Below are 24,502 nucleotides of genomic sequence, written 5' to 3'. Positions count from 1 at the left end.
AAACTGTTGCACGTTCGAGGGGAATAAATGCTTTTCTCCCACCCCCTTTGGTGCTAGGCTGGCCTGCTCACTCTCCTTGGCTCAGAAGGAGAAGCTTGGTGCCAGCAAATTTTGGTCTCTTGATGTGGTGCCCAGTCTGGCAGGGCGAGGGACTCATTTCAAGCTGCTTTCTTTGGTAATCAAACAGTGGCTTTTTGCTGCAGCAAGATGGGGGTGCGGGCGGTGTTGCTTGAGGCTGGCTGAGGAACTGGGTGTGGTTGTGGCTTATTCTCTTGAGAACTTGTGGGGCAGGGGAGGAAAGCTCTTCATGCTACTAGTCCACAAGAGGACAGGATCCTGTGCCAAAAGACACCATCGTCACAGCAGGAGAAAGGAAGGGAAACAAGCTACTAGTGAAGTGGAGGGGGGTAGCTTTCATTTTTTCATTCTTTGGGGCATTTTGAGAGGCGAAGTGTAGTGCTTTGATTGCAGTGATGTCCCCTTGCCCAGTTTCTGTAGTCTCTGGGGCAGAAATAGCTTCCAGTGTGGCTGCCTTACACCGTAGTGTTAAAGAACACTGGGGGTGGGGAGAGAGATTAAATGTTTGTGGCTCTGTCAAGGGAGGGGAGATTTTTAGGGGAAAGGTGCAACACCCTCTTCTCTATGGAGGGTGGATGAGTGGAGAGGAAAAGAGACATAGAAAGCCTCCCCCCGCACCATGTTCTCTTGGTCCTTGCGTCGTGCCCTGTTTTTGTCCGTGGCAGGACATTGCCTTGCCTTGAGGGCTTTGGCGGCAGCTCATAGCTCCCCATTGGTCTGAGAGCCCCAACCCTGGCCTAATATGTGTGTTCCGTGCCTCCTGCTGGGTCCAGCAATGGGCCTGTGAGTGTCTCCATGGCAACCAGGCCTAGTGTGGATGGAGTCAGTGGTTGGGCTTTGTGTGATCTTGGAAGATGAGGTTCTGTTCTCTTTCATACAAACGCACACGGAATCCTTTCTGTGACTGAAATCCGTTCTTTGTGCTTGGGTTGCTAAATACTCCCACCCACTCACCCCTTGTATATAGTGAAAGAATTTCTACACTATTATAGAGTGATTAATTGACTGGAGGAACTTTTATCCAACTTCATGGGAGGGCAGAATGGAGCCTGGGCTGTGTTTGTGGCTGGCTGGTTGACTGGCTAGCTGAGGTGAATTCAATGCCACCCCTACCCCCCTCCTCACTCACTCTGTTCAGTTTGTTTTAGAGCCAAAATGCAGCTTTTTCACATAATTGCACCATTCAACGATTTGCTTTGCCATTTGGCGTTGTAAATACAGTCTCTTTTGAAATCTAAATTTGTTTTAAAAACTCCTGTCTCACCCATCTGCCTTAAAGGCCAGGGTACGGGTTACAGCAATAAATACATTTTAAAAAATAATAATAATAAAGATTGTCAACGAAATAAGAGCAGAATTTGCCAAGGCCAAAGAAGTGGTAGACTAGGTTTCTTTTTATGCTCTTGGTTTTAAAATAAAATTTGTGGGAGAATGGAAAAAGAAATAAAAATATTTAAATTAACGATACAGCAAAATAGGGCCATCTGTAAGTCTACTGCAATCCATTTTGAAAAACCTGATGGAAAAGGCAGGTTTTCAGCTGGTGTCTAAAAACAACGCTGATATAAATCAGATGTTACACAATGGGGTGGCTGTTACTAAGAAGGCCATGTAGGTCACAGACACTGCCCCCCCCAATTTCTCTTAAGGCTTGAACTACCAGATGTGCCTCCTGAGTAGATCTCAAGTTATGGACTGAATGACATGGGGAAAGACTCTACCTTGGATGGCCATCCCACAGACTAATTAGGGCTTCATGCTTCAAGGCTGAAATGTTGAATTGGGGTCAGTAGTTAACTGGCGACTAAAAAGAAACCAGTCTTGTAATGGCCCCTAAATGTCAGACCCAGCAACATTCATAGCCACATTCACAGCATACATCTAAAGCACTGTGATATCAATTTAAACTGCCATGGCTTTCCCAGAAGAATCCTGGAACCTGTAGTTTGTTAAAGGGAGTGAGAGTTGTATTCCCCTCTGACAGCTACAATTCGCAGAGTTCCCTGGGAAGAAGGATTGGTTGTTAAGCTACTCTGAGAATTTTAGCCCTGTGAGGGAAATGGGGGGCAGACTTCTAGGGACATTCAGCTGCATTAACAAACTACAGTCCCCAGAATTCTTTACACACACACACACACACACACACACACACACACATTTTTATTGGTTTTTTAACATATTAGTTCCAACAGTCATACAACAGTCATACAACATATCTTCACATCTTATACAATATTTTTGACTTCCGTCAACACCTCTGATGATTTTCCGTTCTTTATCACTTTTCTACATTTCTTAATTTCCTATTACATTTAATTATCCTTAACTAATAATTCTTTTCATAGTCTTTCTTGTAATATTTCAAATAAACCACCTTACAAAACTTCTTGTAGTCCTACTAGTGTAATCTGTTCACTACAATTACTTTTCAGATAGTTCATACATTTACTCCGTCCCCAGAATTCTTTTGGGGGAAGTCATGACTATTTAAATTGGTATCATACTGGTATAAAATATATGTTGTGAATGTAGCTTTTCATGGCTGCAATTTCCATTAGCTACAATTTCTGGACTGTTGCTCTTTCATCTTCTTCATTCAGCTCTATGTACTTTTGAAGGAAGAAAATGCTAACCAGCCCCACTACCACATCACCAAGAGTCCAATTAATATGTGTGTACGACACTCAGAGACTTAGTGGGTGCCAAGAGAAAACATCCAGGGTGCTATGGGCACTGTATTGTTGGCCCCCTGCATTTTAGATTCTGCTTTGAGCAATGGATTTGTATTTGGATTACGTGGCCTTCAAGATGTCCTTCCGAGTTCTATGAAAATGAAAGAAATTCTAAGCATGATTTGTCCAAGAATATTTGCCCACTTTAATTTTAGCTCTAAGCTGTTGGGCCCCTTCTGAGTTTGCAGATCTGTGGTTGTTTGCTAACAGGCAAAGGCAAAATTATTGTTTCTCCTTCCTTCCAGAAGGAAAACCAGCTCTTAATTATACATGCCTTGCTAGATCAAACAGAAGGTCCACCTGTTTGCAATGGTGGGGTGTGAAAGCACCAGTTGGCCCCCTGTTGGAGCCCCTGGATCTGGGGCTCAAAGATATGAATGGGCCTCTACTACCTTTGGAGAAATGCCTGTTAATTCTGTTCAGCATTCCGTAGAAAATAACTTCATAGATGTTTCCCATTTTGGATTTTCAGAGGCTCTTTGAAAATAAACTGGCCACATGCATAGATTTATGCCCTTCATTTATGCAGATTTAATTGGTAGCAGTGGAGGCTGGTTCATTTGGGCAAAGGGGACACTGCACCACCAACGTCAGACTATCCCCAGCCAACTCCCTCCTGCCTGCCTTCTTACTTTCAACCAGTCCTGGTTGTAAGCTCTGCCTCTCAGTGTCCTCCTCTGTAGTCCCGGTGTTGACCTTGTAGAAGTAAGCAGGGAGTAAAATGTGGGAGGATTGGGGGGACATCAGAAGTAATGGCTCTGCCTGCCATTGGTCTGGTGCCATCTACTGTTAGACTTCCTGCCTTCCACCCTTCTGGTCCCAGTGGGCACTAGCCTCCTCTGTCTGGTAGAGTTCCACATTTCTAATGCCTGATAACAGGTAACTTTTGTGCCTGATTTATTTCGCTTTTGTTTATTTCATGAACAATTTATATTTATGTGTCTTGTTTTCTGAGGATTCTGGGATGCCATGCCCACAGTAGCAATGTGCTATTGGGTACAGTCCAAGGCACCATGGGCGTAGCCAAGGGGAAGTTGGGGGAAGTTGCTCCCACCAAATCAAGTAAATCAATAAAAATACTTAACTGAGGTTCAGCACACACCCCGCCTCAACATAAATCCTGGCTACGCCCATGCAAACTACTTTGATGCCCAAAGCAGAAAATTCAAAATGGTGCTTTACCCTTAGTGTTTTAAAAAATGTTGTTGGGGGCAAGTGCCTGGCAGTGTGTGACAAATAGGGCTAACTCTGATTGGGGTGCCAAAAATATATTCTTTCTACCCCTACCCACAATCCATAGTGTGTTCATTTCAGAATCAATTACGGTGCAGGCTATGAAAATTCTTCCTTCTCTCCCTGGACTTTGAAGAAGACCCTGCATTTTTGAAGCTGTGGTAAATGCCACAGGAGATGTACTCCCATGACGGACTTCAAATTTCTTTTTCTAGGTCATATCCCTTATGGGCATTTTGGTCCCTGAGAGAGAAAATCCAAATCCTCTTCTCTTTCTTCCCAAGGTGGTAACAACCTAATAATTACTCCCTGTAACAGCGAACTTTGTGGTGAGGGCCAGCAGAAATTTGAAACGGGGCCCACTAAGAACAAGGAGTTACATATCAGCATTCTCAAGGGAATGCATTTACCCCTTCGCAGTTACAAGAAACTTTTTTTAAAAACCTAAGAGGGCAAAAAAGAGGGGGTTCTTTTGGGAGGAAGGATGAGATATAAATCTAAAAAATAAATTAGCAAACAAAACACATGATTGGCATCCGTTGAAAGTTGTGTGTTGGGAGTGAGGTGGGTGTGCATAAAATGGGGATGGGGTGGGGGGAGAATGACCTTCTTCAGCTGCTTATAGCTGTGTTCCCAAACTTTTCCCCTAACAGACCACTTGAAGATTGCTTAGGGTGTCAGCAAATCCATTAGGTTGCATACACACCGTACGTTTAAAGCATATGCCTTTCCCCCAAAGAATTCTGGGACCTGGAGTTTGTTAAGGGTGCTGGGGGGCTTGTTGCTCTGTGAGGGTTGAACTACAGCACCCAGGATTCTTTGGGAGAAGCCATGTGCTTTAAGTGCATGGCATGTATGCTATATGATTTTTAAAATTTTATTTTTACAGACATGCCGCTGACCACCTGAATGAAGCTCATGGACCACTCTTGGTCCATAAATCACAGTTTGGAAACTCTGGTTTATAGTATTGGAGAAGGGTATGTCTGACTGGCTGGAACCTAAACGAGAGCACACCTCTGTTTGGCTGCAAGGGTAAACTGCAAGCTTTTTGCTGCAGACCCGACTTGTACATTCAAATAATTTACAGTTGGCTGCCCTTCAGTGGTACTCCCAAATCTCCTGCCTGAGGTGAGCATCCTCTCCCTGCAAGCTAAAATTACATCTCTGGGCTTCTTTATGCCATTACTGAGCCAGATTCACAACACTCATTTAAAGTAGTATTGTTATAACACTCATGGCTTCCCCAAATAACCTTGAGAACTGTCATTTGTGAAAAGATGCTGAGACTTGTTAGGAGAGGACTACAATACCCAGAGTCCCCTGGGAAGAGGGATTGAATCATAGATGGTAGAACTGTAGTTGGAAGGGACTCCAAGAGTCATCTAGTCCAACCCACTGCATTGCAGGAATCTCAGATGGCCATCCAACGTCTGCTTAGAAACCTCCAAGGAAGGAGAGTCCACACCACTTTCCAAGGGAGTCTGTTTCACTGTTAAAGTGCATTCAGTTTTGTGGAAAGTGATCCAAAGAGTAACCATGATGGTTTTGGGAGCGCATTTCAGAGCCACATGAAAGGCCATGCACTCTACTTTCTCCAAATGACAAGAGCTCCAAATCCTTCCGCCAGTGAGGCTTAAAGCATCTTACAGGGGATAATTTTCAGTAGAAAAGCCCCACATGGGTTAAGGGCTCGAAAACCCTTCTCTTCTGCATTGCTGTTATTCCTTTTCAAATTTCAGCCTTGGCATTTGCATGGAATAAGCATTAAGAACCATCCCAAAAATTATAATTGTGGAACAGTGTTCTGCCAGCAATAGAATTCAGAGCAGGTTTTCTCTTACTCAGCAAACACTTCTGCACCGGATTCCTAAAGACAGATGTAGCAATGGCAACCCCCAAGTGGCAACTGTGTATGTAAGCATGCTGGGGCAGGTTGTGGCCAAATGGTGCACTTTCAACTTACCACCACTTGACATCCCTGGAAGATACATGCAGATTTTGCTCCCAAGATGTTAGCTCACATGTTCTCATGAACAGTTGCTGCTCCAGATGTTATTTGTTTGTGTTTCGATGAGCATTTATTGAGGATCCTGAGCAGCTCCAAAAGTGGTGTAGACATACTTTTATTTTATTTTTAAAATAATGGTTCTGTTTTGCAAATTGCAGCCCCTAAAAAACAGCAATAACAAAACGGCTACCAATTCCTTCTGTGTCATTGCTACAGTATATACTTGGAAAAAAGGTGATAAATGTTGAAATCAGATAAACAATGAGTAAAACAATGAGTAAAACAGCTATCTGATACCCTTCCAAACTCTGCATGGTTCACTGAGAACATGAATTCTCAAGAGAAGTATTTACAAAAGTTAGGAACGGAAACCGTATTGTGTCAAATTGATTAGGGCCACATTCACACCACACATTTAAAAGCTACTACGACTTCTCCCGGGACGCGGGTGGCGCTGTGGTCTAAACCACAGAGCCTAGGACTTGCCGATCAGAAGGTCAGCAGTTCGAATCCCCACGACGGGGTGAGCTCCCGTTGCTCAGTCCCAGCTCCTGCCAACCTAGCAGTTCGAAAGCACGTCAAAGTGCAAGTAGATACCTCCGGCGGGAAGGTAAACGGCGTTTCCGTGGGCTACTCTGGTTCGCCAGAAGCGGCTTAGTCATGCTGGCCAGATGACCCGGAAGCTGTACACCGTCTCCCTCGGCCAATAAAGCGAGATGAGCGCCGCAACCCCAGAGTCGGTCACAACTGGACCTAATGGTCAGGAGTCCCTTTACCTTATGACTTCTCCCAGTGAATTCTGGGGGTTATAGTTTGCTAAGGGTGCTGAGAGTTCTTAGGAGATCCCTCTTCCCCCCTCATGGAGCTCACTAGGAAGAGGGATTGACTGTTAAACCACTGTGGGAATTGTAGCTCTGGAAGGCAAACTGGGATCTTCTAACAAAGTACAGCTCCCAGAATTGTTTTGAGGGAAACCATGACTGTTTAAAGTGGTATCATAGTACTTTAGATGTGTGGTGTGAACATGGCCTAGATGTAGTTTGCTCTCTTGCATTCCGTTTATCATGCATCAATCTTCCCATGAGCGCATAACGCCAAACATGCTTCTGCCAATATGCAATTAAAACACTAGAAGATGTATTCCAGCCTCCAGCTATGGTTGATCTAGCTACGTCAATAGGAAGTTAATAAGATATTTAGGGAGGTGTTTAGTGCAAAGATTCCTTGCTTTTTTTCTGTGGCTGATCTCCACTCCACAAAAAAACACACCTCCAAATCTCTATATACAGCTTGATGTATTTACCACCATGGTACCTTCTGGGAAATGGCCCACATCACAGTCTTCTTGGCTCCTCAGTATTGACCACCTTCTCTTTGTTCTGCTTCTTCCAGAAACTTCAGGAAGCATCTGCGGATGGTGGGGAGCCGCCGCATGAAGGCGCAGAGTGAGTGAGGGGATGGAGGTGGTGCAGGGTGTGCTGTGTTGAATCACATCCTGGAGCCCCAGATCTCCTAGACTGGGGAAGCAGAGGGGAATCTGTGGCCTTCCAAATGCTGTTGGACTCACCACTCCCTGCAAGCCAGCAGGACCCAACAGTCAAGGGTGTTGGGAGTTGCTAGCTTAGCAAAACCTGGGGGGCCATAGAAGTTCCCTGCCCCTGCCCTAGAGAGCTGCTCTTGCCTTGCTTCACTTTCCCTCCCTGTGCCTCGCTTTCTCATCCAGACCGATCCATGAATGTAGCCCTCCTTTTTTACTTGTTCACCTGCTCTAGCTGTTACAGAGTGTGCCTAAAGAGCATGAGATTGTGAGCCAGGGCGGTGTGGTGGTTTTTCTTTTGGCTGGTCGTATAGAAAGCTGTGATAATTTAGTCCCTTATTGCCATTATTTAATTTTTTTAGCCTTTGCCGAGCGCCGAGAGAGGAGCTTCAGCCGGTCCTGGAGCGACCCCACTCCCATTAAGCCCGAAAACCTCAATGATTCCCGAGAAAGTACGTTCCTTTGTTGTGTCCTCGATGAACCTCCCCTCCCGTTCCCTACCTTCCAAAACCCAAAGTCAAACTGGTTTGGCATGGGCTTAGTCACTGGGCCATCCGTGTGAACAATTCCAACTAACCCTTAGGTTTCCCCAGAGTCCTGTTCTGTCTGATTTGCTGTGGGGATTAAGCTGTGGTGGTGCTGTCCTAGGGTGTTTAAATTTGCTGGTCTGTGTGTGAGTTGCAGAGGGCAGCCTCTCACAACAGCTAGAATGGAGGTGAGAGAGTGTCTGTCTCTCTGAGCTTCCTTGAAAGCGGGTTCTGCTTGGGGACAGGTAAAGGGTCCCAGGTTCAGGCCCCAGCTCCTCCTATTCATAATCATGAGAACTGAAGAATAATGATTCAGTGACATTGTGTCTACTTTGCATTCAGAAGGTCCGAAGGCCCCCAGCAACTCTAGGTTGGGTTGATGCACACATTCTTCCTCTAATCCTGGATAGCCACTGCCAATCAGTGTAGAGAATATTGAGCTACGTAGGCAGACCAATGGTCTGATGTGTTGTAAGGCAGGCAGCTATGCTCTTATTTGGTAAGGGCTGTAGCTCAGGGGCTGAGGTACCTGGTTCAATCTCTGGCATCTCCAGGTAGGGAACCCGCAGAAGGCCTTCTCGGTAGTGGCGCCCGCTCTGTGGAATGCCCTCCCATTAGATGTCAAGGAAATAAACACCTATCTGACTTTTAGAAGACATCTGAAGGCAGCCCTGTTTAGGGAAGTTTTTTAATATTTGATGTTTTGTTGTGCTTTTAATATACTGTTGGGAACTGCCCAGAGTGGCTGGGGAAACGCAGCCAGATGGGCAGGGTATAAATAATAAAATTATTATAATTGTTGTTGTTATTGTTATTATTAGGGCTTGTAATGTCCCCTGATAGGAAATCCTGGAAAGCAGCTGCCAATTGGTGTAAATCCTGGAAAGCAGCTACCAGTCGGTGTAAGCAATAATGAGGTAGATGGCCCAATGGAACAGACTGTTTCTATGAGGCCAAGGTTACCTGCACAGCCTGCTTGCATTTTCTTCCCACCTGAGAGCTGAAAAGAGGCTGGAGCTAGACAGGACACCAAAAACATGCAGCCTTGCCTCTTGTTCTTTGTTCTTTATTTATTAACCCATCCTCCATCTGGGGAACCTTTGATTGTACAGTTGTACAGACAATCCTCATTTTGTGCTGGGGCTACAGAGCGCACATCAACCCATTCTGACTCCACTCCACCCCTTTTCATGACATCTTTATGGTGCTCTGGGGCTACTTCCAGGTTTGGTGCCATGATGTGCAATCACACATCATTCAGATGCGCCTAAGCCGGGAATTGGCTGTAGTTCATCAACAACTCCCATCATCCTTCCATTCAGTGTTGGCCATGATGACGGGAGCTGATGGCACGCAAAGCCCAACAACCTCTGGAGGACCAAAGGGCTCCCCAGCCCTGGTATATAGAGATAGCAAGAGGTATCACACATAATATAAGCAAACCACACAATAAAATTATAATACCGCAAAACTTTGCATCAGAGTAAATAGAGACAGCTAAGTACAGTATCAACGGCAGCAGAGTAAAACCTTTTTAGATGCTCAAGTGGTTCTTCCACTCCTCAATTAATTTCCACAAGTACCCTGCAAGGTAGGTGAGCTGGCCCAGGGTCACCTAGTGAGCTTCATGCTTGAGTGTGGGATTTGAACCCTGGTCTCCCAGGTCTTAGTCTGACACTCTAACCACTACATCACACTTGCTCTCATTGTGATGTCCAGTCAGAGTGACAAAGGGAGACCATTCCACCAATGAACCTTTGTGGTATCACCACTTTATTCATTTATAAGATTTCTTACCTGCCTTTCATCCTGTGGTCCTAGAGTGGCTTGCAATTTTAATACATAGGTATAAAAACAGATCAAAAGAGTTAATAGTGATTTTAAAGAAGTTTGAAACATTCCATCTGGAACAGAACAGTATAAATTCAACTCAAGATTATGGGTTCCTTAAAGCAAAGGAATCTTAGTTGTCAAAGACCAGAGCAAAGAGGTTCATCTTCATCAAGTGGCGAAAGCTCTGTGACAAAGGTTATAATACTTTTATTACTTAATAAATTTATATCCTGCCCAGAAGCCCAGGGCAGCAAACAGATTTAAAGATGAAAACAAAGCAAAACAAAACACATTCTGATTAAAGCATTCTAAAGACAATTACATCTAAAACATTCTAGAAGCAAATAGAATTAAAAACATACTTTCATCCAGTGATCTTGAAGATACCAGGAACAGTATCCTCTCAGCCACCAAACACCTGTGTAGACAGGAATGTTTCAAATCACTCCTGAAAGTTAATAATTCTGGAGACAGATGCCCCTCTCTAAGGAAGGACATTCCACAAAGGGGAAACCACCACTGAAAAGGTCAATTCATGTGTCGGTGTCAACCGGTCAAGTCCAAGATGATGAACACCTCTGTATGGGGAGGGAGTTCCACCACAAGGGAGCTTCCACAGAGAAAGCTCTCACCCATGCCATCATTCCACATGCTTCTGAGGAGCCCCCTCTAAAGATTAACCCTGCTGTAAGCCCCCTAGGAAGTCCTTGGTATTAGGTAATGTGGCAAAGAAGCAAAATAAGTGAGACAGGAAGATAAGCATCCTTGAATTGGGTTCAAAGGGGAATGCTCAGCTCAGCCAACATAACTCTTTCAGAATCTGCTTCCTAAAGGCAGCAACCAGCCTCTGATGTTTTGGTCTCCCCTTTTTTCAGTTTCGACAGCAGGCATCTTCCGGGCTCCATCTTTGATCATCTGTTGGGGCATCTTAATTGCTGGTCTGATCATGTGAGGAAGGAGGCCAATGTGCATGTGGGCCCCTTCTTAACCAGGACACTTTAGAACATTGTATGTGTGTGTTCATGTGCATAAGGACCCCTCTGCAATGCTTCTCTCTCTGTATCTCACAGGCCATGAGCTCCAGGATTCCTGCTGTGCACTTGACAAGGGCGTTGACTTGAACTGGGAGGCAGAGAAAGAGCTTGAGGCTGCAGCCTGCAGCGGGGAAGACTTCATCCCACCCAAGATCATGGTGAGCAATACCCAAAAAGCAGTATGGGCAGCTGCCAAGGGCAGAAGTGGGGAGTGCTCATCAGTACAAGGGCCACATCCCATCGCAGGAAAACTTCTGGGGTCCACATGCCAGCAGACCAAGAGACAAAAGTGGGCAGAGCAATGGAGGAAAAAAATCATTTTTGTTCTGTAGGTTGGTTGCTGGACACACTCAGACATGCTCACCCCCCTCTGTCCTCCAGGCAGGCAGGCAGGCAGGCAGGCAGGAGGCATGATCTCAGCTAGGCAAAAGCCTTATTCAAGGATACAGTGAAGCAGAGCCAGTGAGGGGTATGAGCTGGGGAGACAAGTGGTTGTGGGGTTGTCCTGTAGAATAAAGAATTAACCAGTTCAGGCCTCCATATATGGGATGTGGCCCTTGTCCACTTGCCTCTGCCACTCCCCACCTTCCTGCTGTGCCCATTTTAATTGTCTCTCCTTCTTTCTTTCTCCTTCAATTTTTCCAGCTCATTTCCTCCAAGGTGCCCAAAGCTGAGTATGTTCCGACGATCATCCGCCGGGATGACCAGTCCATTATCCCCATCCTTTATGTAAGTCATAGCACAAGACGACAATGGTCCATTCCAACTTAGTAATTTTCTGAAGTGGCATCACTTCGCCAAGTGCCAGAAAGCGTGTATTGAGGAATTCCCTCCCAAGGGAGGTTAGTCTGGTCAGAAAGGTCTTTGGAACCTAAGGAGCAGGCAATGCTGATCACTGGGCTGCTGTCAGAGCAAACCATGACAAATTGCTGGTTTCAAATGTGTCCTGATGTATTTTAACCATTGTTTTCAATTAGTTTGGTTGTGTCGCTTTGCATTTTATAATGTTGCGTTTAAATGTTGTAAGCTGCGTTGAATTCCAACTTGGGAGAAAGGCGGATTATAAATCCATAAAGTAATAATAATAATAATAATAATAATAATAATAATAATAATATCTCTTTTAGGGAGATTCCCAGTAAAGCTAAACCAATCATCTGCACTCTATGCTGATTCTATTATTATAACATTTTATCACGCTGTTCTATGTTATTTGAATCTCCATGCTGTTGGCTGTTTCTGAGTTCTATTTTGGGTGGAGAGTGGGATAGAAGTATCTCAAATCCATAAATAAATTTTAGGCAGAAGATTGGTGGAACATCACATTAAACGTGGGCATTGACTGATAGTTTATGGGAGAACTTGGCCAGTACAGTGGTTGTTTTCCTTCTCTTCCTGGATTATTCCCATGTGACAGAGGTTGGAAATGTTAGCTGTAAAGAAGAGTCTCTGCTGTTATTAATAAATAAATAATATTCCATCAGTGGCATGTTACAGCATAGCACAAACAAATAATAATAATAATAATAATAATAGCAGGGCATGCTCAAAATTCAACTCTTTTTTGGCTCTATACCAGAGGTAGTTTAAATAGTAGTAGTAGTAGTAGTAGTAGTAGTAGTAGTAGTAGTAGTAATTTTATTATTTGTATCCCACTCATCTGACTAGCCACTTGGATGGTGTTAAAGGAGGATTGGATAAATTCATGGAAGAAAATGCCATCAATGGCTGCTAGCTACAAGAGCTTCTGAATACTAGTTGCTGGAAATCAGAGGAAGGGAGAGCGCTGCTGTGCTCAGGTCCTACTTATGGGTTTCTGGTTAGCCACTGTGGGATCAGAATGCTGCACCAGACGGGCCATTGGCCTGATCCAGCAGGCCCCTTCTTATGTTCCAACTCGTTAAAAAAGTTAGTATCACTTTTTTCTGCCTAGCACAATGAGCTTTGTGCCTTTCTGATGGATTGAAATGTGGTGTGTTTTTAAAATAAAAAAGTAATGCCTCTCTGTTTGTTTGCTTCCAGGATCATGAGCATGCCACCTTTGATGATATTTTGGGTACGTGAGTGTTTGGTAATTAAGCTGAATTGAACAGGACTGGGACTGGTGGGTGGGTGGGTGACATTGTGCCCTGAGACAAATGGCTGGAACCTTTGCTTCACTGTTGGTTCTGAATGCAAGACAAAGGCTTCTTCACACTCCACAAGCTCCAAAGGAAGCTCATCTCTAGAGAAAAGGGGAAGGGCAGGGGTGCCTTTTGCTGGCCTCCATCTAATCTTCTTAGGCCTGATGGACTGCAGTCCCCTTCAGCCTCAGTCAGCACAGAGGGTTTTAAAAGAGGAGTAGACAATCAACCAACTTCTCTGTTGTGGCCAATGACCAATACAGTGGTACCTCTGGTTACAAATGCTTCTGGTTACGAATGCTTCAGGATATGAGCTCCGCTAACCTGGAAGTAGCTGTTCCTGGTTGCGAACTTGGCCCCAGGATGTGAACGGAAATCGCACACCAGAGGCGCATGCACAACGGGAAGCCCCATTAGCAAAAGCACGCCTCAGGATAAGAATGGTTTCAGCTTAAGAACGGACCTCCGGAACGAATTAAGTTTGTAACCAGAGGTACCACTGTATTCAGAAAGAAACTTTTTACATGCATATATAAAGCAATGCAAAGCAAGATAGAAAACCATAGCAGTCAAATTACTAGTAAATGCATTGTGTTATAAAATGCTGGGTGAAAAAAAAGAATGAAATTATAAGTTTGTTAAAATTAATTCCTGGCACGTTTTACATGCAGGAGAACATTAGCCTCCCTCGAAGAGGGGAATGGATATGTTCTGATCTGGAAGCATAAGATGCATCTGATCATCCTGGCAATTTCTGTAAAAAGAGTTCGGTAAAAAATCTTAGGTATATCATGATAAAAAGAACTCTGCATAAGAACTCAAGTTATCAATTTTACCTCTACATATTTGCAGGGGTATTTATGCTGACATTTCTTTAACCTCCCCTCCAGACCTGCTGACCGAAAAACATTTAAATGCACCACAGAAAATGCTTTACTTCACACAGCACATAGTTAAACTATGGAACTCACTGCCACAGGAAGCAGTGATGTATTTAAAAGAGAACTGGACAGATTCATGGAGAAGAAGGCTATCAGTGGCCATTAGCCATGATGGCTTTTCTTTGCCTCCATTTGCCAGAGGCAGCAATTATTCAGAATACCTGTTGCTGGAACTCACAAGAGGGTAGTATGCTGCTCTTGTGCCCAGGTCCTGCTTTTGGGCTTCCCAATGGGGAATCTGGTTGGCCACTGTGGGAACAGGATGCTGGACTAGATGGGCCATTGGCCTGATCCAGTAGGACTGCCCTTAAATTCTTATGGACCAGCCCTTTGATTCCACCATAATGGTGATCTCGGCACCTGGGTCAAAGTCTTTCCCCGCATGCTGTACATGTCTCATATACCCTTCTCTTCCCTCCCTGCCACCCCACCTGCCCCTTCCCTTTCTTCCATAGAGGAAATTGAGAAGAAGCTGAACATCTACCGGAAGGGCTGCAAAATCTGGAAGATGCTGATTTTTTGTCAGGTATATAAATGCCCCCTGGTCGTTCCTTTCTTTCCCAAATCTTGGATTCACTTACCACTGCCTCATTCACAACTTTCCCCCAGCCCTTCCCCCTAATGGCTTGTTCTCAAGAAGCTGGACTGAAGAAGTCCTTTCTACAAAGACTAACGCACACACCTTTCTGTCCTCCATCAGGGCAGGCAAAAGGCGTGAACAGAGTTCAAGGACACATTGCAGCCAGGCAAACACACTCAGGGGAGGGGGCAGTGAGAGGTGTGGCCTGGAGAGAGTTCTGAGGGCTAGATGGGGCGGGTGGAGGGCTGCATTCATCCCCCTGGGCTTGAGGTCCCCCATCCCATCATAAACTCTCTCTGCTTCACCCTCCCGATTTTTGAGAGATGCTAAACTGCACAGCACCATCTTCCAGGTCTGTTCCCTCCCCTTGGCAACCACCAACAGCAGATTTTTTCCTGGAGCCTCCATTTTTGTTGGTGCTGATTCATGAAGGAGGTTGGAAAGTCTATACTTAACCCCCACTGGGCTGCCACCTCCAAAGGCCTAGAAAATGTGTCATGTTTCTTAAGCACTCTGTCTTAATCAGGACCGGCTATTCTCATTATTAACTTCTAAATGTCAAAGCCCTTGTTTGTGTGTTGCCTGGTCCACCTCCTTATCCTTTTTCAATTGTACATTGTTGAAATTTCCGAAACAAAACAGAGTACACAAAAGGCCTGGAGTATTCACATTTCCACCCCATCAGACACACGCCCAATACCTGTGGGCGTTCTCTTGTTCAGCAATACCTTCTTCTCTGGGCATATTTGGAATATTATTGGTCCGCATTCACACTGTACATTTAAAGCCCAATGATACCACTTTGAACAGTCATGGCTTTCCACAAAGGATTCTGGGAGCTAGAGTTAATTAAGTGTGTGTTGTTAGGAGACCCCTTGCTTCCCTCACAGAGCTTCTGTTCCTGAAGTGGTTTTACAATCAGCCCCTCTTCCTGGGGAATGTCAACTTTTCCACTGAAATATTTTCCAATATAGAGATCTGTTAAAATGTAATCAGTGAAGGCTGTAACATGGGGTGCACTTACTTGAGAGTAAGCCCTGCTGAACTCAAGCGGGGCTTGTTTCTGCATAAACATTAGCAGAATTTCAGTGTTAAATCACTGGAAAGCAAGGCTTTTAAGAATGATAGTTGACTGATTGTATGATTTTTTTAATTGATTAATTTGCATGTTCAAACAAAAGTTCTAAAGCAACAGACACACTTCCTTTGCCTTTTGAGGATGCAAGCATACTAAGGTATTTTCTCTTATGTGAGAGAGGGGGAAGCCTCTTCTAAGACCGCATTTGCACCATGCCATTAAAGCTCTATGATACCACTTTCAACTGTCATCACTCCCCCCCCCCCAATAATTTTGGGAGCTCTAGTTTGTCCAGGGTGCTGGGAGTTGTTAGGAAACTCCAATTTCCCTCACAGCTACAATTCCCAGAGTGGTTTAACAATCAGTGCTTCCCAGAGAACTCTGGGAATTGCAGCTCTGGGAAGAGAACAGGGGGTCTCCTATTCAGCTTTTAGTAGGGTGGGTGGGTAGGATTTGTCCTTTGTAATCCACTGAAAGATGAATACTTTTAATAATAAATGGTTCTTTTATTTATTTGTTTGATGCATGTTAAGTGTAGCATTACATATGTTTTTATAATGGTAAGTCACTTTGAGACGTTTTTGTTGCAAGCAGCAAATAAATGTAATGAATAAGTGCCTCCTGTTAGGTGAAGCTGTCCAAATAATAAAGGAAAAGCAGTAACTGCAATAGCTCCTCTGTAGCACGCACAGGCTGTTTCTCCAGACTCTGCCTCTTTTCTTCCTGCAGGGCGGTCCAGGCCACTTGTACCTTCTGAAGAATAAAGTTGCCACCTTTGCAAAAGTGGAGAAGGAGGAAGACATGATCTAGTGAGTGAGAGGATCCTGGACTTTTTGCTTGTTTCTCATTTGGGAGCCACAGCTATGTGTATCCTGCATGTGTGGAACTTTGGACTAAAGTTTCAGCATCTCAGCATTCACTGTGAACTATACTGAGACCAGCTGGCATAGGGCAGTTTATAAATTCTAATAATAACAACAATATAGATTCCAGTTCTTAGGACTGCAGAAAATTGCCCGTCCATTTTGGCTGTCCGAAATCTCTACATGTGCACAGCAATTGTGCAGGGTTTTGCATAGAATTTGGAATCTGGAGAAGCTTCCAGATTGTTGTTGATTGGGAGAAAGCAAGCTTTCATGACCTCAAATAGAACTCTCCCCTCCTGAGTAGCAAAATAGAATCGTAGAACTGGAAGGGAATCCAAGGATCACCTAGTCCAACCTCCTGCAGCGCATTAAACAGCATAAAATAAATAAGCAAATACATTCATGTTTGTGGGATTTATGTATGGATCACTGCATTCAGATCTCTCTGGTGCAGAACCTGGGATGTGTTGGCCCAGAATCAATCACCCTTGGCTGACTGTCTTACATGGTTTTTGTCCTACCCTTCAAACACATTTATTTATTTAAAATATTTCTACCCCACTCTTCTCCATAGAAGATGATCCCAGAGCGAGCTACAGATTGATTGCCCATAAAATAAAACTCATTGCCAATAAAAATACATAGCCAACAAAAAAACACCAAGTAACACATCAATACTAAAATCATAACAGCACAACTGAGCAAACCTCAAAGCAGCAAGCATAGAGGCCAGTGAATCACTCATAGGCCCAAGTGAATAATTAAGCCTTTATTTATTGGTGCTGAAAGTAAAGAGCAGGTGCCAGTCAGTTCTGGGAGGGGAGCACTTGGGAGACAACAGTAGCTCAGTGAGCTTTGTAGAGGTTTGAACCCAGGTGGTTTAACCCAGCTTTGTGCTCCAGCACCAGGGGCGGAGAGCAGGTGGGGGCATGGCTTGCACATGTCCTGGTGGGCATTGCGCTCTGCCAGCAGGGGTGTGGTGTATGTCCTGGGGGCGTGGCTCCCAGTGCGGGGGGGGGCAGCCACGATCGCACCCCACCAGGATCGTGATGCCGGGGGCGGTACGCTCCCCCCTTCCTCCGCCATGGGCTTAGCCTGACAATCTAATCACTGCACCACACTACCTCTCTGTTATATGCCAAAGCTTGACGTTACCTGGGGGTTGAGGTAGGGGAAGGTTAGCATCAATCTGTGCTGCTTGGGGCTGTTGGAGTTGTAGTCCAAAGTGCCTGGAGGATGCCAGCTGGCCAAAGGCTGGCACAACTAGTGGGTAAAGACTTCAGCAGACCAGGCACCAGTGAATGATCTGCAGAAGTGGCCATGAGAGGGAAACAACTGTTTGAATTCAGAGGTGAAACAGTGGGTTAAAACAGGGGTTCCCAAATTCCACTGGGTGGGGGGTGGAATTACTAAGAGGCAAGGACTTGGAAGGGGAATGCTGATGGTGTAAATGACTATCAAACTTTGAAAAGCTGGTGTCACTGGATCAAGTTCATCAATTTTGTTGAATTAATTAAACTAGATAGTTTTCATTGGATTTTAAATAAACGTGCAATTAATTGCTGCTGTTTGGGGTTTTTTTTTTTTTTTGGTTATTATCTTCCTGAGTGGGTTGTGAATCACTGGGTTAAGGTATGGGTGGGGAAACCTTTTTGATCTATTGAGTCAGATATTGATATCTTGCCACCCCAGCAGACCAACTTTGACCACCCAGCTGTTGATCATCTGACATCACTCTGGTGCCAGGTGGGCGGTCCTTTGCACCTGTCAATAGAGTTGACCCACTGGGGGAGGCAGGGGAAATACCACACAAAGTGGGACTGAACTCCCCACCAATCCTGGTTTGCATGAACATTATTGAAAGTGGGACCACATATAACTGTCCCAATACCAACATAAGCACAGATCATCGTGAACACACCATAAAAAAGGAGGGCTCCCAAAACGGACTGCCCACACATGTTTTTGGTCAGAGAATTGTCCAAACCTCTGCAATCTCAGCTAAAGCTTAAAAACCTCCAAGGAAGGAAAGTTCACAACCTCCCAAGGAAGGTTTCACTCTGTTTTGTGTTGGTGGTGGGTGTCTCTGAGCCCAGGCATGGTGGGGGCAGGTTCCATTTGCCTGTACTTTACACATTAGGCAACCAGCCAGCCAGGAAAGGTCATGTGGCAATTGACAGGACCCCTCTGTGACTGACTAACGGGTTCTTCCATCTTCTCTCCCCACCCCCCAGTTTCTGGAAGCGGCTGGGCCACCTGATGAGCAAGCTGAACCCGGAGCCAAATGTCATTCACATAATGGGGTGCTACGTGCTCGGGAACCACAATGGAGAGAAGGTGAGGCCTGCTGCCTTGTTCCCCAGAGAGGCTCCAGGTGGCTTCAGCACAGCGTTGGGGAACCTGTTTTAACCTTTGAGGGCCATGTTTCACTGTGAGAAACTCACAAGCCAGTGGTAGGCAGGACCAAAGGAAAAACCTGGGTGGGGCAATAGATGTGATTTGTACCTCTGAACAGTAAGCCACAACCCAGCTATGCAAATCAGTTACTACGTGTGCACACACATGCACACCCCCTATTCCATCCTCCCTTCAAAGCAAGCAAGAAGCATGACGATAAGTTTACAACAGTTTATATCCCAGATAGGCAAAGGTTTCCATGGAGCGTGCAGGCCAGGCCTGGTGGGGAGTGGGCATGTCCAGGGAGAGTTCCAAGAGCCGGATAGAGAGCTCTAGAGGGCCGCTCTAGCAGTTCTGGTCCAGCTCTGTCCTCTGTGCTGTTCTTTTCTGGAAATAACTTCTCAAAGTCTTCCTGTCTGATATCACAGTAGTGAAACATACTGGGTAGTGGGGAAGAGCCATGGCTCAATGGCAGAGCATCTGCTTTGCATGCAGAAGGTCCTAGGTTCAGTCTCCAATGGCATCTTTTGGTAGTGCTAGGAAACGCCTTAAACCCTGCTGACTGTCAGTGTAGACCATTCTGGGCTAGTGGCCTGGCTTAGTATAAGGCAGATTCCTGTGCTCCACCAGCCGTGGGCCCTGGCAAGATGCTGTGCAATTGGCAGCTGCCCAAGGCTGCCAACTGGAAACAGTGACCCTGGCCAGAAATCAGTGATTGTGAAGCTCCTTTGCCTTTCAGCTGTTCCAAAATCTGAAGAATCTGATGAACCCCTGTCGGGTTACTTTTGAATCTCCTCTCGAACTCTCTGCTCAAGGTAGGTTGCTCTGTTGCTTGGTGTGGGGGCTGATTCTAGAGTCCTCTGGGAAGGGGGGCTTATCGTTGAACTTTTCTGGGAATTGTAGCTCATTGAAGACAAATAGGGAAACTACAGTTCCCAGGATTCTTTGGGGGGAAACCATAACTGTTTAAAGTGGCATAGCAGAGCTACAAATGTTTAGTTTGCAGATAGGGCCATTAAATGTGGACTCCAAGGGGTTACACCAACATAGTTTCCATAGACGTTGACCTAACCTTGCTACGTGGTGTTGACTCGGCCTTCTCTGTGTTGTGTTTCCAGGGAAGCAAATGATCGAGACTTACTTCGATTTCCGCCTTTACCGCCTCTGGAAGACCCGCCAGCACTCCAAGCTTTTGGATTACGATGACATCTTGTGAGCCAAGCGAGAGGTGGCTGAGAGTGGGTTGGTTTTATTGGAGTCCCAAGTGTCGTGCAGAGGGAAAGAGAGAGACCTTTTCGCAGGCACAGGGGAGGCCTTAGGCGTCCCGTCTGGGGTGGTAGTTTGTGCTGCAGAGCAAAACAGGAGTGTTGTCGGAACGTCGGGAGACTTGGAGCGTGCAGCCTGCTTACCTGGAGTGCAGTGTCTGATGAAGGGAGCGCTGTTGGAACAGGACAGGATAGGAATATCCTTATGGAACTGAGCTGATTTTTTGATCACGAAGGGCCAAACTCCATTGCAGGTCCTTTTTAAACAGACATTCCAAGCTCAGGTTTTCTTAACTACAAAAACTCAACTGATCATCTTTTATTCCCCCACCCCCTTCTTCTTGTGCTACCAGAATGGGGGAAGCATCGCCTGTGTGCAATGCTTTGTGGTTTCATGTGCGGATGTTGCCTCTTCTTTCACAGGCAAAGGAACACCATGCTCAACTCTGCGTGCTTTTGAGATGTGAGGTACGAAATGGTCCGAAATGGATTAAAGGAAGTTCAGGCTTTAAAATCTTGTCCATTTTAATAGGATATATATACATATATATGTATATGTGTTTGTGTGTTTGTGTATGTATACACACTCACACACATTCACACACACACACTTTTTTATATGAATAGAGGGAATATTTAATTAGCTAATGCTGTAAACACACATCAGTAACTAATAGATGAGATATTTTTGGTCTGCTTGAAAATATATTTGAAATAGGAATATATCTTCTGTAGACATATATATATATATGTAATCACCAGCAGGATGGTTTTCTCACACGCTTTTTTCCTGCAGACCTGCATGTCTGCTGTTACTTGGTTTCCAGGTTAGCTGTGGAGGGACACTTTTCAACTGTGGGCTCTCTTAAGAGGGTCAAGGTGTCCTTTCAAGCAAATTTCTGATTTGCAGCTTGGCGAAATGTTCTTTTGCCAGCCGTTTTTTTTCCTTTAGATATACAACAACATGGCCAAGAAGGATCTTGGTCTGTTTCCGCAAGTAGATATATTGCAAACTAGAAATGAATAGCCATCTTTCGAAAGACTCTCTCTTGCTGCACTTAACCTAGTTGTTTGGGTTTTTTCTCTCTCTGAAAGATGGCTGCTGTATAAGGAATCGGGGAAATGTCTGCTAGAACAGCTTAGTTACAGAGGGAATGTCATCTGCTTGTGTATGGTTCAGAATTTCAACATAGGGATATGGTGTCCCTTTCTCCCCCCCCCCCTTCTTTTGCAGAGAGAAGGGAATTTGCTGGTAGCAAACTGGCTCTTACCACATACTGGGCTTGTCTATTATCTGTGATTGATCGTAGTTTGGATGATCCAGACCTGTGCTTATTTACCTTTTGGAAGAAGTGCTGTGACATAGCCACGTTTTAGGTTTTTTGTGGTCCTCCTACCTGTTCAGGTGATATGAATACCTGAGGAACCTGCACTTTGTGACAAAGGTGTAGTCTCCCTGCTTATTTTGGGTGGAATTTCCTGGTCTTTCTTCTTTCCATGAAGCGAAGTACTTTGGAAGCACTCAGTTGGCCTCCCCTATTTTTCTTAGTTTCTAAGAAGATTGTGAAGTGAAAACAAGTATATATGCACTATAAATCTTTCTTGTGGTAAAATGAAAACCCCACTTTAACAAGTCCACCACCCCATGTTCTCCATTGTTGTGATGGTCTCCTTGCACCCTTGCTATCTGTACCATTGCCAGGGCAGATGACGGAACCTCAACCCTCATTGTCTGCCCATATTAATGCTACAAAAGCTGTTCTGAGAAGCGGTGTTCACGAGAGCATCCCAGGTAGCAAGAGAGTGCTGCTGTAAAATCCACACTGTTCAAATGGCAATGGGTGTTTTAGATTTTGGAATTTTCCTGTTTCAATCATAAAGAAATTTTTTAATATGTTTCTTTAAAAAAAACAAAACCTGAAGGGTTTTTCTTGTTTTTGTAAATCTGTACAGCAACTGTATTCTACAACCTGCCATTTTATCTGTCAATGGCAATCCTTCGTTGAGAACCGCACACAGGAGAACATAAATTTCAATATTGCGCTGGGGGAAAAGATCCAAGTGGGGGAATTTGTGGATCTGTGTGTGTGTGTGTGTGTGTGTGTGTGTGTGTGTGCGTGTGCACGCGCCCCCCCAAAAAAAACCTAATAATCAAAAGATCTGAAGCTAAAGCGGAAAAGTAGTTGGAAATAACTATTTCAAGAACAAAAGTTAGACAGTTTAGGAAAAACATTAACTCAAGACTGTTTAACCCACACAGTTGGCTCATTGCTGTTTGTTATGCAAAGCAGGGGACAAGGCTTTGATTCTATTTTTTGCTTTTCACAGACACTGTCGAGCAAATACTTAATTAAGCAAAGGACTATTTTTCCTTTAAAAGGGATGAGGGGGTGGGGAGTGGGAAAATTTTACCATCTTAGCTGTGCCACTAGGGGGCAACCAAACACTTCTTCCCTAGCACAAAGCCTCTGCGTAGAGGTGAGGGTAGTGGCAGCAGTTTGGTGGGATGGGGACCACTCCATACATGATGCTTTTCACACACAGGAAATCTCAGTGTGAGAGAAAGCTGAGTGCAGAACCTGCGTTGTGCTGTATGTCGCAGATCAGGCAGCCAGCATGGCATCTGCCTGGTTCATAAACTTTTTTTGGCACAAGGAAATCACGCTTAAAGAACTGCATCACAGGGGAACAGAATAAAGGTCTGTCAGATCCAGCAGTCAGTCTCCCAGCAACCACCCCTTGAGTGACCCTGTGGTGAAGCTCGTAAGCAGGGTGTACAATGGAGGTGGCAGCCACTGCAACTTCACCTCTAGTATCCAAATATCTATGGTAGACTGCTTGCAAACATGGAGGCTCTGTTTTTAGTCCTTGTGCCTGATAACCACTGATAGACTTGGCCTTCATAAATCTGTCTAGGTCAGGGTGGTCCACGTGGTCTGCAAGGGCACTTTGACACAGAACTCACAGGCCACACACACTGCCCTTGTCATACAGAGCAGTGAGGAGGCCAAAATTTGACACACACTTCCCCTTAGCATTTGCACTGCCTTCCCAAAGATGGCTAACTGGGGGTCCTAGAGCTGGGAAAGCACTTACTAGGCTTTGGGAAGGAGGCAGGAGAACTCTAGTACCCTGTCAGAGTAGACATACTTCCTACCCAAAGCTGGGTGGGCTATGGGAAGGCAGCAGAGGACTGGTGGGGGGAACATTGAATGTTGCCATGGGCCACCCAGAAAGACAGACCGCACATTGGACCATCCTGGTCCAGTAGCGGAGCAAGCCGATCAGGTGCCTGGGGTGGGGCGAGCTGGGGCAGGATGCTCCATGGGGCCTCAGAGGAGTCTGCCTGCCTTCTCCCACTCAGCCGCCCTACAGCTGGGGGGGGGGAGGCAGTGGGTGGACCATTTGGGGCAGAGTGGAGCCTGCAGGTGTCCAAGCCACTGCGTCACTCCCAGGAGAGATGCATGGCTCAGGTGCGCTGCAGGCCCCACAGTGAGTGCTGCCCAGCATTTTGTCACCCTCCTTTGGTGACACCCGGGGCAACCCGCCCCCACTGCAGCCCCATTCCTTTGCCCCTGCCCTGGTCTAGTTCCTTTAAAAAAATTAAGCCCTGCCTTCTAGCTGTTTCCAGCTTCATGTGACAGTTGTATGTTCTGATTTCCCAGATCTTAATGTAGGGGAGAGTTGTGAGCGTGTAACAGTCCTTAGAGATGCCTGCTCTCTCTCTCTCTCTCTCTCTCTCTCTCTCTCTCTCTCTCTCTCTCTGTGTGTGTGTGTGTGTGTGTGTTGTAGAGTTATGCCATTGGAAGGGTCTCGTCAGAGCCAATGCTTTTCTTTGAGAACCACCCAGGAGAGGGATGCATTGATATCCCTCCCTGAGTACCTTGTTCTATCCATGAACCTCTACTCTTATTTGCGGTAAGAAAGTGTTTCCTTATGTTGTAACCAGATCTACCTCCCTGTAGTTCAAAGCCATCGGCTCGTCATTTTCTTGGAGGATGTGGTGAACAGACACTCGTTCTCATTTCTGCCAGTCTCTTACATAGCCCTACTTTTAACACTTTGTCCTTTCAAATGTGCTCACCCAAGCTTTCCTTGATCCAGTTTGCCTTCTACAAAAGATCCCTTTGCGATCTATCGGTCAGCATATCCTTCCTGAAGTCTATGAATTTGGGGTCAAATTCAGTATTCCTCACCCCAAAAATTCTTCCCACTGGCACTCTTTTTTTAGCCCTCCTTTTGGCCACTGCACACTGGAAACGTTTTG

General features: G+C 45.3%; 1 protein-coding gene across 3 annotated transcripts in view; it reads left to right on the top strand.

Annotated features, from left to right (window-relative positions):
- NSMF (NMDA receptor synaptonuclear signaling and neuronal migration factor) overlaps positions 1 to 22,291 on the top strand; it is a 47,566-nt gene extending 25,275 nt beyond the window's left edge. For 2 of the 3 annotated variants that reach the window (XM_053374573.1, XM_053374571.1), the window contains 10 exons: positions 7,447 to 7,499; positions 7,954 to 8,043; positions 11,022 to 11,143; positions 11,631 to 11,714; positions 13,008 to 13,041; positions 14,505 to 14,575; positions 16,437 to 16,516; positions 18,808 to 18,910; positions 19,710 to 19,785; positions 20,089 to 22,291. In XM_053374573.1, coding sequence (XP_053230548.1) covers positions 7,447 to 7,499; positions 7,954 to 8,043; positions 11,022 to 11,143; positions 11,631 to 11,714; positions 13,008 to 13,041; positions 14,505 to 14,575; positions 16,437 to 16,516; positions 18,808 to 18,910; positions 19,710 to 19,785; positions 20,089 to 20,186 — 811 coding nt within the window. In that variant the 3' untranslated portion in view covers positions 20,187 to 22,291. The remainder of the gene's footprint in view (positions 1 to 7,446; positions 7,500 to 7,953; positions 8,044 to 11,021; positions 11,144 to 11,630; positions 11,715 to 13,007; positions 13,042 to 14,504; positions 14,576 to 16,436; positions 16,517 to 18,807; positions 18,911 to 19,709; positions 19,786 to 20,088) is intronic. The other variant, XM_053374572.1, reaches the window with a different exon arrangement.
- The last annotated feature ends 2,211 nt before the right edge of the window (positions 22,292 to 24,502 follow it).

The sequence above is a fragment of the Podarcis raffonei genome, chromosome Z (genome assembly GCF_027172205.1).
Source record: "Podarcis raffonei isolate rPodRaf1 chromosome Z, rPodRaf1.pri, whole genome shotgun sequence".
NCBI classification, from domain to species: domain Eukaryota; kingdom Metazoa; phylum Chordata; class Lepidosauria; order Squamata; family Lacertidae; genus Podarcis; species Podarcis raffonei.
Note: the sequence above shows the minus strand (reverse complement) of the source record. Positions and strands in the feature narration are given on the sequence as shown.